This window comes from Lepus europaeus, chromosome 4 (assembly GCF_033115175.1).
Source record: "Lepus europaeus isolate LE1 chromosome 4, mLepTim1.pri, whole genome shotgun sequence".
NCBI lineage: Eukaryota > Metazoa > Chordata > Mammalia > Lagomorpha > Leporidae > Lepus > Lepus europaeus.
In genome coordinates this window covers 122,962,539-122,978,872 of record NC_084830.1, presented here as the reverse complement: position 1 = coordinate 122,978,872, position 16,334 = coordinate 122,962,539, and the positions used below count along the sequence as shown (strand labels likewise).

General features: G+C 42.2%; 1 protein-coding gene across 2 annotated transcripts in view; it reads right to left on the bottom strand.

Moving 5' to 3' along the window:
- Nucleotides 1-11,477, bottom strand: part of SOX30 (SRY-box transcription factor 30) — a 59,739-nt gene extending 48,262 nt beyond the window's left edge. For both annotated transcript variants that reach the window (XM_062188766.1, XM_062188767.1), the window contains exons 1-3: nt 10,487-11,477; nt 8,759-8,998; nt 7,007-7,186 (exon numbers count right to left, since the gene is read on the bottom strand). In XM_062188766.1, the coding sequence (XP_062044750.1) occupies nt 7,007-7,186; nt 8,759-8,998; nt 10,487-11,477 (1,411 nt within the window). The remainder of the gene's footprint in view (nt 1-7,006; nt 7,187-8,758; nt 8,999-10,486) is intronic.
- Between the last annotated feature and the right edge of the window lie 4,857 nt (nt 11,478-16,334).

The following is a 16,334-nucleotide window of genomic DNA, read 5'->3' as shown; positions in this document are numbered from 1 at the left end:
CATTTGTTCCCCCCAAAAAATCTACCTCTGATTTAGATTTCTTTTTCTTATACCCAATACAAAAAGCTCTTAGCCCTTGATTAGAGAAATATGCCCTTCCTAGGCAATGGAAAAATGAATTCTAATAGACATATAGAACCTGTGATTAAGATTACAGAAGAATTCTAATGTATCAAATTATAGATAAGGCAGAGTAGAAACTAGCCAGTCACTATTTTCTCTTCTTCTAGCACAGAACTAGATTATATTTTCAGCCTCCCTTGAAGTTAGAAGTAGCCATGTGGCTGAGGGTTACCCTAGTAATGAGTGAGAACAAAAGGTACCACTTATGGGAATGATCCATAAAAGATTCTCATGCAGAATCCATGCTCTTTCCCCATCTGTGGGTTCATGCATATCAGTACAATAAACCCAGATGTCACATATTAAGACAACAGAGCTACAGTGTAGAATAAGCGTGGGTCCATGAGTCATCTTTTGGGAGAGAGCCATTTAACAACCAGAAACACTCATTGTGGTCTTCACATTGATAAAAAAGAAACTTGGTGTATAAACCATTTTATTTTAGTGATTGTTAAAGCAGCTGGTTTTATGTAATCATTTTTTGAAACAAAGAGCAACATTTTAGATGTATAATATAGTATGAAATTGGGACAACACGGTACAGCGGGTTAAATCAACACTTGCAACACCCAGCATCCCATATCAGAGGGCAGATTTCTCTTGGCTTCCCATCCAATTTTCTGCTAATATGCCTGAGAAGGCAGTGGAAGGTTGCCCAAGTATCTAGGTCCCTGCCACCCATGTGGGAGACCAGGTTGGAGTTCCTGGCTCCTGATTTTGGCGTAGCCCAGGCCTGGCTGTTGTGGTCATTTGGGGAATGAACCAGTGGATGGAAGATAGATCACTCACTCTCTCTTTCACACATATACCCTTCTCCCTCTCTCTCAGTCACTCTTGCCTTTCAAATGAATATATCTTAAAAGATCAAAATAAAAACTAGAAAATTATAGTTTTAAACAATTCTAGCAATATCTCACACCACCCACTTCCAAGGAGGAAAAATACATTATATGTGTTCAATGAATACAGGTTGCAACCAAGCTTTTGCTGTGTGACTGCAAATGACTGACTATATCCTTCATGAGCAGTGGAGTGGGGAATGGCAGAAACTGAGGACAGATCAAATTTTTCTAAAAGAAAAAAGTTTAAGGAGGTAATAAGGAGAAGCAGCATGAGACTGGGGGTGGGGGCGGAATGAGAGAAGAGAGAAATATACAGAGAGACAGAAACATGAGAATGAAAGAATTGGTAAGACTAGTTAGTCAGGTAATTGTGAAGAAAATGGGACTCTGGGGACTCACAAAGATAATGAGGAGCCCCAAGAGAATCTGCATTGTGGTGATCATGTGACTCCTCTTTCCTGCTCCTTACAAAAACATAAAATAAAGAGGTACACCATTTTTCAGGGAATTTTTACGTGAAATTTGAGTTTCTTTTTTTCCTTTTTTTTTTTTTTTTTTTTTGACAGGCAGAGTAAATAGTGAGAGAGAGAGAGACAGAGAGAAAGGTCTTCCTTTTTGCCGTTGGTTCACCCTCCAATGGCTGCTGCGGCCGGCGCATCTCGCTGATCCGAAGCCAGGAGCCAGGTGTTTCTCCTGGTCTCCCATGCGGTGCAGGGCCCAAGGACTTGGGCCATCCTCCACTGCCTTCCCGGGCCATAGCAGAGAGCTGGCCTGGAAGAGGGGCAACCGGGATAGAATCCGGTGCCCCAACTGGGACTAGAACCCGGTGTGCCAGCACCGCAAGGCGGAGGATTAGCCTGTTGAGCCACGGTGCCGGCCAAATTTGAGTTTCTTATAAATATACTTTGTTGGAATGGACCTTAAGGATGAGACAAGAATATCGCCTCTTTTTTGCATTATAACAGTATCAAATCAGGTGGTTTTATTTTGTTTAGGTAAGAAAAGGCAGGCAAATGAAAAAAATGAAATAGGAGCAAACATTTTTTTTAAAAAAAATTAAGAGAAAATAAATGAATTCAGAATACTAGAAGATGTGAACTTTGTTAAGATGTAATGAAACCAATTTTGTGCTTGAGAAATTAAATATAGGGAAGAAAATAATCTAACCAGAAAATACATACATTTATAAAGTGATATTTTAAAACTGGGCTAAAATAAATATAGCTTCTGCAAAAATTTCAAAAGCCTTTAAATGAACATGAATACTAATAAAAATCAGAAGACTGGCATTAATGACATCAGCGACATTTGATAAATTCCCTAAAGAGAGAGGGAGAGAATTTAATAAATTCTCTAAAGAGAATTCTGGACTATCGAGATATAAGTACTTTCAGAAAATATAAATAGAAGAAGAGTGTGGAACATAGAATAAATGTGAGAGATAAGAGTAGAACGAATGTATTGGACACGAAAATAATACCAGACAAGGAAGGTACTATAGATAAAATCAGAAATAGTAAAATGAGTTGTATTTGTGTCTGTCCTTTCTACAGCTACCCAAGAACTCTTTAATGGCAGAAATTATATAAATATTTTTATTCTTTGTCACTGGCACAGAATTTGGCTTAAAACAGGGACTTAATATACATCAAGTAGTAGAGTGAACAGTAGGCAGGACTGCTAATGAGACATATGGATTTACACGGAAGACATGTGAGACAGAAAAATTTACCAAAACAAGGGAGAAAACCCAATTAGACTGTCAGATTTCAAATAGATTGATTGAATATCTTAATGGGATGAAAATGTGCTGGGAATATCAAGTTAAGCATAAATAATTGCTTACTAGGATAAGTAGGGTTAATATGATTCACAGTAAAATAAGATTAAGAGCCAAATAATGAAGAAAGACTACTAGAAAAACCTATAAATCAACTGTGTAAAATATAATGCAGTAGTAATCACAACATATTTAAATTTAAGATTCTGATTAATAATAAAAGATAAAAAATCACCATGGGATTACTCAACTTTCAGAAAATAGATATTGGTTAGGGAAAAAACTGATATGGATAACAAACAAAAATGTCATAGAAAAATGAAGGTTAAGTTACATGATAATGCTAAAAACACTGAAGGAAAAATGTGGCTCAAATCAGAGAGTTTCTATGGCTAATTGGCCAAATCAAATAGAATTTATTGAGTTTGTGCAGGGGTCAGCATTGTGGTGCAGGGAGTTAAGCTGCTACCTGTGATGCCAGCTTCCCATATGAGCACAGGTTCCAGTCCTGGCTGCTCCACTTCAAATCCAGCTCCTTGCTAACGTACATGAGAAAGCAGTGGAAGATGGCCCAAGTACTTGGGTCCCTGTCACCCACAATGGAGACTCACATGGAGTTCCAGGCTCCTGGCTTTGGCCTGGCCTAACCCTGGACATTGTGGCCATCTGGGGAGTGAACCAGAGGATGGAAAATCTCTTTCTTTCACTTTCTCTTTCTCTCTCTTTTATGTAATTCTGCCTTTCAAATAAATAATCTTTAAAAAAAAAATCAGGCAGCCTAAAGGAAAAGGATGGAGCCATAGCTCAGAGGCCTCAAAATCAGTGCTAACTGGCTCTCTAAACACTTCTGCAGAAAGAAGAAAATCAGTGGAATTAGTCGTTACAGCATGAAAGACAACTGAAAATAGACTCATTAAACTTCTTCCTAGTAAAAAAGACCTTAAGATTTCTGAACCCTAATTTCCATAGTAGACAGTTTAAGAATACAAGATCAACTACAGTATAATGACAAATTCATAAAATGTCCAAAATGGCAGACTGAATACAAATGGATCTTTGGCATTCACCTAAGAATTATAGGGAAAAACTCAAAGGTAGAACTGAGAAATTAATTATTATTAATTAATTATTATTAATATCTGAATGGCCTCTGACACATTTTTTGAAAAGTAAGCGTAACTTCCAGCTACTGGAAGTGGTGACCTTGAGAGCTCTAGCTTGGTGAGTCTATTTCCATACTTCAAAAGTTGGTGAAATCTATACAATATCATACCAATGCACAAAGATTACTGGAAAAAAAGAGAGATAGTATTCTTATATCCATGATGCTGTATTTAAGTGTGATAGAATTATAGGATGTAATTCTGAGCCAAACACAACAGTAGTCAAATTTAAGACAAGATCATGTTTGGCTCCCCGCCGCCCCACCCCACACCCCCCCCCCCCGACAATGTCCCTTACATCTGGTGATATCTAGTATAAATAAGAATTCATTTCTGAGGCAGGCCGGCACCATGGCTTAACAGGCTAATCCTCCGCCTTGCAGCGCCAGCACACCGGGTTCTAGTCCCGGTTGAGGCACCGGATTCTATCTCGGTTGCCCCTCTTCCAGGCCAGCTCTCTGCTATGACCCGGGAAGGCAGTGGAGGATGGCCCAAGTCCTTGGGCCCTGCACCTGCATGGGAGACCAGGAGAAGCACCTGGCTCCTGGCTTCGGATCAGCTCAATGCACCAGCCGCAGCAGCCATTGGAGGGTGAACCAACGGCAAAAAGGAAGACCTTTCTCTCTGTCTCTCTCTCTCACTATCCACTCTGCCTGTCAAAAAAAAAAAAAAAAAAAAAGAATTCATTTCTTGGATCTCATTTGATAAACAGAGAACATTATCCTTTTTTTTTAAGGTTTATTTATTTGAAAGGCAGAGTTACAGAGAGGTAGAGGTAGAGAGAGTGAGAGAGAAGTCTTCCATCTGCTGGTTCACTCCCTAAATGGTTGCAGTGGCCAGACCTGGGCTGATCTGAAGCTAGGAGCCAGGACCTTCTTCTGGGTCTCCAAGTAGGTACAGGGGCCCAAGCACTTGGGACATCCTCCACTGCTTTCCGAGGCCATAGGAGAGAGCTGGCGCCATGGCTCACTTGGTTAATCCTCCACCTGTGGCGCCAGCATCCCATATGGGCGCTGAATTCTAGTCCCAGTTGCTCCTCTTCCAGTCCAGCTCTCTGCTGTGGCCCTGGAGGGCAGTGGAGGATGGCCCAGGTGCTTGGGTCCCTGCACCCGCATGGGAGACCAGGAAGAAGTTCCTGGCTCCTGGCTTCGGATAGGTGCAGCGCTGGCCGTGGCGGCCATTTAGGGAGTGAACCAGCGGAGGGAAGACCTTTCTCTCTGTCTCTCTCTCACACTGTCTATAACTCTACCTGTCAAATAAATTTTAAAAAATAAAATAAATCAGGCTAATCCTCCGCCTTGCGGCGCCGGCACACCGGGTTCTAGTCCCGGTCGGGGCGCCAATCCTGTCCCGGTTGCCCCTCTTCCAGGCCAGCTCTCTGCTGTGGCCAGGGAGTGCAGTGGAGGATGGCCCAAGTCCTTGGGTCCTGCACACCATGGGAGACCAGGATAAGTACCTGGCTCCTGCCATCGGATCAGCGTGGTGCGCCGGCCGCAGCGCGCCTACCGTGGCGGCCATTGGAGGGTGAACCAACGGCAAAAGGAAGACCTTTCTCTCTGTCTCTCTCTCACTGTCCACTCTGCCTGTCAAAAATAAAAAAATAAAAAATAAAATAAATCTATCTTAATTATAAAAAAGAATACTACCAATATTAGAAGAAAATCTTTGTTTTAGCCTTCTTATATCTCAGAATGGCATAAAATTAAAATATTATATAAAATATCAATTGTTTCAACTAAGTACACTGATAAATCTATTCCTGGGAAGAAAAAAAAACTCACAGTATTTAACAGTAGATTGAAGTACATGTAAGTTAGGTCTTGAGGAACAAAAAAGGACAGAGAGAGAAACACACATTATGAAAACAGAATCACATATAATACACTAGAAAAAACAAGATAAAGTGGACAAAGACATTATCAAGCCTACACTGAATATAGGATTAAAGGAGATACTATGAAGCAGTGACATGTGAGAATGCCTAACTGTCCTGGCAAAAAACAGAGCTATTGGATCAGCTTTCTTAGCTCAGACATCTTGAATGTAACTTTGTTGCTATGGATTTCTAAAATGATAGTTTTAAAAAACGGTGCAAATACATAAGATTCTAATAAGTCAATTTCCAAGATACCTAAATCTCTCAGTTTATAGTAGTTTTGTTAACAGAAGAATCTGAGGAGATAGAAGCTGGAAGAGCAGACTTAGGTAGTTTTGTCTTAAGGAGCTTTAAGACACATAGGTAATAGCAAATAGTGAATGTACAAAACACTCCCTCAAAGATGGTTAAAACAGGTTCTAGAAGAACAAACTAACAATGGGTAGTCCCATGACAAGTCATTAAGATTAACAGGTTCTCAATTTTGGATTCTTAAAATTGACAAGAATTGTAAAATACTGATAATAGATGAGAATTTAGGGAGAGACAATATAATAAACCAAACAGGTATTTGGCAGAAAATAGACTACTCCCATTGCTTTTCTTGAGCAATGAGAAAATTATCCTGGCCGGCGCCGTGGCTTAACAGGCTAATCCTCCGCCTTGCGGCGCCGGCACACCAGGTTCTAGTCCCAGTTGGGGCACCGGATTCTATCCCGGTTGCCCCTCTTCCAGGCCAGCTCTCTGCTATGGCCCGGGAAGGCAGTGGAGGATGGCCCAAGTCCTTGGGCCCTGCATCCGCATGGGAGACCAGGAGAAGCACCTGGCTCCTGGCTTCAGATCAGCGCGGTGTGCCGGCCGCAGCGGCCATTGGAGGGTGAACCAACGGCAAAAGGAAGACCCTTCTCTCTGTCTCTCTCTCACTAGCCACTCTGCCTGTCAAAAAAAATAAAAAATTTTTTAAAAAAAAGAAAATTATCCTAACACAGCAATATCACACCCCATTAGTAGGGCAATTTTTTATGCTGATAGTAAAAAGACTCTCCTGTTTCCTACTGAATTACCCCATAGATTAGGCAGATAATGAGATTTTTCCTTACTATTAATGTTCTCAATTTCTTCCTTTTGATTTGTAATACTGCTTTATAAATTATTAATTTTAACAGAAAAGAATTTTCATGTACCTTTTAAAAAACAGTAATTGACAATAAAGCCAACTCACCAACTGGATGAGTGATGGGGTTCTGTAGGCTGGGTATTACCACAGAGTAGGTAGGTGAGCGATAAGGATAAATTGTTGTAGGATTTGTAGAGATGATATTCTGTGTGGTACCAGAAAACACACTGGAAACACTTAGAGGGAAGCGTTTTCGCTTCCCTGGACGAGGTTGATAAACCCAACCTATAGAAGAAAAGAAACTATTTTGAATATGAATATATAAATGGTTTAGCTTTGAGATGCTTCTCACATTATAATGCAAAGCACTTCAAAGTTTTTTGGTTTTTTGTTTTTTTAAATTATGATCTAGGGGCTGATGCTGTGGCATAGCAGGTGAAGCTGCCACCTGCAGTTCCTGCATCCTATATGGGCACTCATTCGAGTCCAGGCTGCTCCACTTCCAATACCACTCTGCTGTGGCCGGGTTAGGCAGCAGAGGATGCCCCAAATCCTTGGGTCCCTGCACCCACGTGGGAAACCCGGAAGAAGCTCCTGGCTCCTGGCTTCAAATCAGCCCAGCTCCAGCTGTGTGGCCATCTGGGGAGTGAACCAGTGGATGGAAGACCTCTCTCTCTCCCTCTCTCTCTGTAACTCTGCCTTTCAAATAAATAAATCTTCAAAAAAATTATGATCTAAAGTATCTTTTCAAGTTCTATGGAACTACGTATATGAATGACTCCTCTATTGTGCATTTTATTACACATATCCATACAGTTCCTAATAGCAAATGTTGTAAACCATAATTGAAGAGTGAAGTCAAATGCCTTATAACCAATTACATAAATTGTATCTATATTGGAATTGTGTAATAAAGTTATTGAGAATAAATCCAAAGTCTGTCCTCTACCTATAAAACAATGTCCCAGTTTCACATGATTCATCTCTTCCTGTATCCTCACTTTATACAACTGTCTGTTTCTCACAATGACATAGTCACTGATGAGCAATCCCTATTCTTATACCAAGTTCAGGAAGAGTCACCCTCTTAGGCTTGGCAATGTCCAAGTAAACTCCATTTCCTCCTACAGTCAGAAGAATGGAGTTAATGGCAGTTGTAGCCACTGTATAAGCAAAGTATCACTGGTTCCCCACTGTTGCTGCCTCTGATTTTACCTCCAAGAATCTCTCTGCTCATATTTTAGAAAAAAAAAAAAACAATTCTTTACCCACCATGCATAGTCATGTGGGGCAGACACTGTGCATTTTCTGAAGCTTAATGTCAATGTTTTATTCCTGGGGAGAAATCAGACTCGCTTCAAACTATACCATGATGGAAATAAAGAATGTCCTGGTAAAATGGAACATGGTGTAATCCCTGCATTCTCATTATCTTGGATCATGCAAATAGACTTTTTTTGTTTCTATGATTTTAAGTATATTTGCAAAAACACCTATATATCTGCAAATATATCAGCAAAATTATAGCCTAGAACCCTGTTTATCTTCATGAAACTTAGGTCTATTATCTCTATATGTATTTAACCAAAATCATAATAAAACTATTTGTCCCCTGGTTTGCATTAGTTGGTAAATATGAGACCAGGTATCCTCCTACTTAGAAACTTACAGAAACTTATGCTCAATATCATTTCAAGTATTAATATAATGTTAACCAATGTAACCATTATTTTCTTTATAACACATAGATTAGAAAAAAAATTACATTTCTTTCACTCTCAACCTAATCTAATCTTTATCTAAATAAATTAATTTGAAAGAAATTAGAAAGATGTTTTGTTCATTTCATTTGATTACCAGGAAACTCCTCTCTGTGCTTTTCTTTAATCTTTTGTGCTTCATCATAATAGGGTTTCTTTTGTTCTTCACTAAGTTTGTTCCACTCTAACCCGAGCTGGACACTGATTTCTGCATTGTTGGCTGCTGGGTTAGCTTTGGCTAGTGCTGGCCGGTGAATCCTTGCCCAAACCATAAATGCATTCATAGGTCGCTTCACATGACCATTTCTGTCCTTACTGAAGGGAGTATCTGGTATTCCTACACGACAAAAATTAAGAGACTAAATTAATGTGCCACGTACAAACATACATACACACACAAACAATGTTAAAGTGAAGTGCACCTCCATCTATACTTCTTAATTTTTTTAATATCTGGAGGAAACATGTACCTCAATATAGCCAAAAAACTGCCAATAATCCAAAGTGCCTTATAACCTCTGAACTTAGCATTCTAAACTGTAGCTTAGAATTACTGTCCTTTTTCTCAAAGAGGATATTATTGAAGATATTGTGGAAATAACATTAAAGCAATAGATTCTTGACATTATTTCTTTGAGCTTTGCCAATACTTCTAACAGCAAATAACATCTGAATTTTTTCCCCATGAAAAACAGTCCGTCAAGCGGCAGAAACTATGACTTATTCATAGCCATAATCCTATCACTACATATGTGCTTCATAAATATTTAGAGGAACTTATTTACATGCTATTGTGTCCTTTCAAGCAAAAATATTTATAATACTACTGTATGAGTTGTATTTTATTGTGAAGGTGAAGTTCCTGCCAAAGTGACTCATCAACACTAGTCTCATGTCCAGGGAGAAAAACAAGAGAAAAGTAATAAAAGTGACTTTTTTAGAGTCACAGAGCCATTTGAAATTATATTAAAGATAAATTCACCGATCTTTTGTAGCTCCTACAAGAACTGTCTATAAACTTAATTTAGAGATAAGTGATGTAAAAAAATAAGCAAAAAATGCAAAGAATAAAATATGTAAAATCCTCAGTTGTTTGTTCCTTTAGAAAATGAAAACAAAGGCTTAAAACTACAAAGGGGAGGGATGGAAGAAAATAAACAAAAATAAACATAAAAGTTAATAAAAATATGAACTAAGGATTAGCATAACCTTCCAAGATACACACTGGTGCATTTCCGTCTGAACTAAATCTTAAAATAAGATTTTGGAAATGCTGGTAGAAATAAAACACCTATTTTTGGTTGCTACTGTTCTAACTATAGACATTTCTTCAAAAAACAAATTTTCTAGCTTATAGTATTTTCATTTTAAGTCCTTAGCTTTTAGAAAACTAAATTCTAAAGCTTTACATTTAATAACATATTCTCTCCTGAAAAATTAATGTTCTTTTTTAAAAACAACCTCTATCATCAATGTAAGCTTGTTTAAACATTTTCATTTAAACACCACTGTTTCTAAGATACAAGTTAAGCATGGAGCTATTATGATATTGTTGATGTTGGTTTGTAGCACAGAAACTGAAGGCTTTCTGTGGTCTCACAAGACTATTTCTAAATCTCACCACTGACTGGGAATGTCTGGGAATATTGGTATTTTACTGTATACATACAAGTCAATCAGAAGTGATACCTGTGCAGACTTGGCCCTGAAAAGAATCAGTTCCATGAGTTTACTTTTCTAGTTTAGGCTTCGGAACTGCTGACAAGGCAGCTATTGGGGCAACACGGACGAAGTTTTGAAAACCAGAATCCCCTGCCGTCTGTACCTGCGTCTGAGGGAAGCACGGTGAGCGGGACATCTTTGGTTTCAATTTTTACAGAAGGCTCCAGTAAGGACTGCATTTTAATAGGCACTGGTGTCAGGGGGACCTTGGTCAACCGTATCAGATCTGAAGCTGGAGGTCCCTGAAACTGGATCCGCGCCCCGGGAGGGACGGCGTGGAGAGTCAAGGGGATCCTGAGGTCTTGCTGGTGCGGCCCAAAGGCGCTGGACGTCTGGGTCAGGATCATTTCCTTGCTGTCATGGCCCAGGCCATTGGGCGCGCCTTCCGGGCCGAGACTGCAGTCCTCGTGGAATCTCTCCGGCTCCTCCGTTTTGATGACTCCTTCTCCCAAGGCCGGCAGGCTTTTGCCATCCCCGCCTTTCACCGCATCCCTCAAGACCTCCTCCGGCTCCATCTCGCCCTTGCCATTCCCTCGGCTGCCGTCGGGGGCCGGCCCAGGGCCCTCCCCTTTGGCCGTCCTGCAGGCTCTAGGACCCGCCTCGACGGCCCTCCGAGGTGCCAGCGACAGGTCCAAGCTGGGCCCCGGCTCTGGCTTCTCGGCCTTGACCTGCAGCAGCCGGGGCTGCACTGGGTGCAACTCGGGCCTGCAGGGACCGCCCTCGGGGGTGGGCGGCAGCGGCGGCAGCAGCAAGAGCTCAGGCCTCAGCTGCAACAGCCGCGCCTGCCCCGGGGAGGCTATGGCGCCCTCGTCCGGGGACTGAGGCAGCAGCAACACCTGCTCCTGCTTCACTTGTAGCAGCCGCCGTGCCGCGGGCGGTACGCCCGACGCCGGGGCGTCCCCGCACGACGAGGCCACGGTCGCAATGGCGGCCGCGCACGGGACAGGCGGCGACGGAGGGGGCTCGGCGGCCGCTGCTCGAAAGGAGGCGCCCTCGACCGACAGCGAGGGCGGAGCCAGGCGCAACGGGCACGGCGGTGTCGCCCTCGGCAGTTGGCGCGGCTGAGGCGGCGGCTCCGGCCTGGCCCTCTCCATGGGGGGGAGGGGGCCCGGGTCCAGTCCCAGCCCAGATTATGAGCTCAGCCGTTTGTTGGCGTCCCGCCCCCTCCCCCTTTCGGTTAAGACTCTTCCAAGACCTTTGCTACCCAGAACCCTACGCGGTTCAAAAATGCAGCCCTCGGCTCAGACTCGCCCAATCCCCATCGTCCTGGTGCCCCCAGCCCACCAATCACAGGCGCGTTCTTCGGCCCCTCCCGCCTTCCGCTCTCGCCGCGTGCCGAGTCCTCGAATCACCCGTGACCATCGGGCCAGCGGCACTTGTTGCCTATTTTCCCCCTGACTCTCCCTCTCTTCCTGAGTTCTCTTCCGGGCGTTGTCCTAGTTACCCCTCCCCCGCCCGGAGCGCCCGACAATGGCGTTGCCCAGGAAACAGTGCGGTTCCAGCCACGACGTCCAGGGGTGAAATCAGGAGCCTCTTAAACTGAGCTGGGGGAAATGGGCCTTGCGCCTGCGCTTTGTGGGGCCATCGGCCCTGAGAGCTGCCCGTGCCTTTGGATCTTTAACGCGGGAGCACGGAGGAGATTGTGCGGCTTATCGATAATCCTATTAGTGGATGCGACTTTGTGAGACAGCTGATCACCGGGGCCTGTGGACCCTACTTCCAAAATACATCCCAAATCCATCCACTTCTATGAGTCTCCACCACCATTACCATGTTCCAAGCGTCGGTTATCGGCCTCGTGGATGCAGCCACACCCCTGTAAATAGTCTGTGCGTTTCATCCTGTCCCACTACAGCTGCCAGCAATGAAATACGAATCTAGTTCTGTCACACCTGTTTCCCCTTCTATGACTCCCCACTGACCAGTTGATAAAGGTCCAAAATCCTTGACAAAACTTGTCAATACCCATGCCCTCAGCGGTTCCCTTGCTACTGTAAGGACCTCTGAACATACCCAGAATGCTCTTCCTCCCTTTCTGTCTCATTAACTCCTCCACTCATCTTTCAAATGGCAGCTCATCCAGTACTTACTCAGAGAAGCCTCCTCTGACTTAGGTCACATCTCCTTTTTTTGTGCTCATCCATCACTTGGCTTACCACAAATCTGTCATAGATTGGTGTACTACTCTGCCTCTGCCACCTGACTGTGAACTCCTAACGGGCAGAATTGTTTGTGTTTTGTGCATTGTTGAACCACCAAGGCTAACCACGGAGCCTCACATAGAGAAAACATCCAGTAAATCACGTTGAAAGACTAAATAAGGACTGCCATAGTGTACTGGGAACTACTGTGAGCTCTCTCCATGTGTATTTTTGTCAACAATCACTAAGAAAAAAAAAATCTGAATTAACGTTTGGCTTTCCAAATGGCATCCTGACTAAAAGCAATAGGTGAACCTTGAAGTAAACGATTTTTGCAAGTAATGTATCTCTCAAAGACCAACCCCAATTCTGTTGCTAATTATCTGTTGTCAAATGTGGTAAATAAAAGATCTTATCCATAAAATAAAGGAGAAAGACATTTGATCATCTCAATAGATGTGGAAAAGGCATCTGATAAAATCAAACAGCTATGATGAAGCTCTCAATAAAGTAAGAATAGGATTAATTAACTTCCTTAACTTGGAAGCTACAGAAACCTACAACTATCAATGTGATTAAAAATGAACAACTGAATGCTGTCTCCTTAAAACTGGATACAAGGCAAGGATTTCCACACTCACCGCTTCTATTCAAGATTGGAGAAGAGGTTCCAGCTGGCACAATAAGGCATGAAAATAAGAATACAAAAGTCAATATAGGAACAATTATAAATGAAATTAAAATAATTTCACAATATTATCAAAAAGAATAAAGTAGGAGTTAGTGTTGTGGCATAGTAGGTAAAGCTGCAGCAGGCAATGCTGACATCCCAGACAGGGTTCATGTCCTGGCTGCTCCACTTCCAAACCAGCTCCCTGCTAATAACCTGGAAAGAGCAGCAGAAGATGGCCTGAATGATTGTGCCCCTGCCATCCATTTGGGAGGCCCAGAAGAAGCTCCTGGCTCCTGGCTTTGGCTGTTGTGTTCATCTGGGGAGTGACTTGGTGGAGGGAAGACCTCTCTATCTCTCTCTCTGTAGTTCTTTCAACTAAATATATAAACCTTTAAGAAAAAGAATAAAATATTCAGGAATAAATTAACCCAAATGCAGAACTGTATACTGAAAATTACAAAATATTGCTCCCCAACAATCAAAGACCTAAAGAAGTGGAGATATGTCCAATGTTTGCAAATTGGAAGATTCAGTATTTTAAGTCGTCAGTTTTCCCAAAATTGATTTATACATTCAATACAGCTCCTATCTAAAACCCAGCATGTGTTTTCTTAATCAATAAGGTAGTCAAGAATTCATATTTAAAATCAAAATAATAATAGCCAATAAAAACAACAAAGTTTGAAGGCTTACATGACCCAATTTCAGTCATTATTTCTCCTAATATTTTTCTACTTTTTGTCTTTCTCTTCTCTGGTATTCCCATGAACATGTGTTGTAATACTTGCCATTATTCACCAAATACCAAATGTTCATTTTTTTCTTTAATCTTTTTTACCTCCATTCTTCGAATTCTAGTGATCTATCTTCAAAATTGCTGATTCTTCCACTGTCTTGATTTTTCTGTTGAGCTTATTTAGTGAAATTTTCATTTCAATTGTACTTTTCAACTCTAGAATTTTGACTTTTAATGTTTCTGTTGATTAAGATTTACTATTTATTTTAATTGTCATATTTTATTTAATTCTTTGAACAAGTTTGTTATAGTTTCTGCTATACACTGAATATAATTTGGCCTCAGGTATTTTGTTGTAGTAGTGAAAAGCTGACTGATACAGTTTCCTTAAAATTTTGTCTTTTTTAAAGATTTATTTATTTATTTGAAAGTCAAAGTTACAGAGAGAGAAAGAGAAATCTTCCATTCCCTGGTTCACTCCCTAAATGGCCACAATGGCTGAGGCTTGGCCAAGCTGAAGCCAGGAGCCTGAAACTTTTTCTGGGTTTCTCACATGGATTCAGGAGCCAAGCACTAGGGCCATCTTTCACTGCTTTCCCAGGTGCTTTAGCAGGAACCTGCGTCAGAAGTGGAGCAGCAGGGACTCGAACTGGCATCCACATGGGATGCTACTATCACAGGTGACAGCTTTACCTGCTATGCCACAGCACTAGCCCCAAGTTTGTCTTCTAAATCCAACATCAGAGTACATTTTTATTCATAGAAAACTATCCTTTGGTTGTATATTGAATCTGATGAATTTTTTTGCTGACTTTTATAATCTGTCATTGAAGGGTATCAATAAAAAATGTTAATTAAATCAGATATGAATTCCAGTAGTTGGTTCCTTGATGATTTATATGTGGTGCAGCAGGATCTTTATTTAATGATAGAAATGTACCTTAAATGATCATTTTCATCTGATTTCTTAATAGCTTCAGCAGTGTCTTCAAAATTTCATGCCTAGAACCTCAACATGTGAACTTATTTTGGAAAAGAGTCTTGGGGCAGGCGCTATGGCTCATTTGGTTAATCCTCTGCCTGCGGCGCTGGCATCCCATGTGGGCGCCGGTTTCTAGTCCTGGGTGCTCCTCTTCCAGTCCAGCTATCTGCTGTGGCCCTGGAGGGCAGTGGAGGATGGCCCAGGTGCTTGGGTTCCTGCACCTGCATGGGAGGCCATGGGGAGGCAACCTGGCTTCTGGCTTCGGATCGGTGCAGCGAGCCAGCAGTGGCGGCCATTTGGGGAGTGAACCAGCGGAGGGAAGACCTTTCTCTGTCTCTCTCTCACACTATCTATAACTCTACCTGTCAAATAAAAAAAAGAAAAGAAAAGAAAAAAAGAAAAGAGTCTTTGGATAGATGAGATCCTACTGGATTTGCATAGACACTAAATCCAATAACTGGTTTCCTTTGAAGAAAGAGGAAAGGAAACAGAGTACAAAATGTAAAGATGGACTTGGGGATTGGAATGATGCACCTACAAGCTAGGAGCCATCAGAAGATCAGGAGAGAGGCATTGAATAGATTTCCCTCCAGAGCCTTCAGAAGGAACTAATCTGCCTACCCTTTGATTTCAAAATGCTGGTCTCTAGAATTGTGGGAGAAGACATGTCTGTTATTTATTTATTTATTTTTTTGACAGGCAGAGTGGACAGTGAGAGAGAGACAGAGAGAAAGGTCTTCCTTTTGCCGTTGGTTCACCCTCCAATGGCCGCCGCGGTAGGCGCGCTGCGGCCGGCGCACCGCGCTGATCCGATGGCAGGAGCCAGGTGCTTCTCCTGGTCTCCCATGGGGTGCAGGGCCCAAGCACTTGGGCCATCCTCCACTGCACTCCCGGGCCACAGCAGAGAGCTGGCCTGGAAGAGGGGCAACCGGGACAGGATCAGTGCCCCAACCGGGACTAGAACCCGTTGTGCCGGCGCCGCAAGGCAGAGGATTAGCCTGTTGAGCCACGGCGCCGGCCGACATGTCTGTTATTTTAAGTCACACGATTTGTAATACTTTGTTACAGAAGCCCTAGGAAATTAGGTCCTTCCCTTGTCTTGTCTTAACAGAAATTGAGGTGCAGAGTCCTGGGAATGGTTCTTTTTATGACTTTTATAGCCTTATTGACAAATGGCCTAGAGGACAGTTTCCATTCACTGATTGAGGCAATAAATATTGAATAAATAGTTACTGAACCCCTAGAATGCACCAAGTATTAGACTCTAGGAGTATAACAAGTACTAACAAATGTAAGGCATGCTCTATCCCCTGAGACATAAGGAGCAGTCTGCTGGAGGATTCTGGTTAAAAACAAATTTTCCCCGATGAAAGAGAAGGCATATATAAAGAGTTCTTTTCTGTGCATATCCTTCCTTTC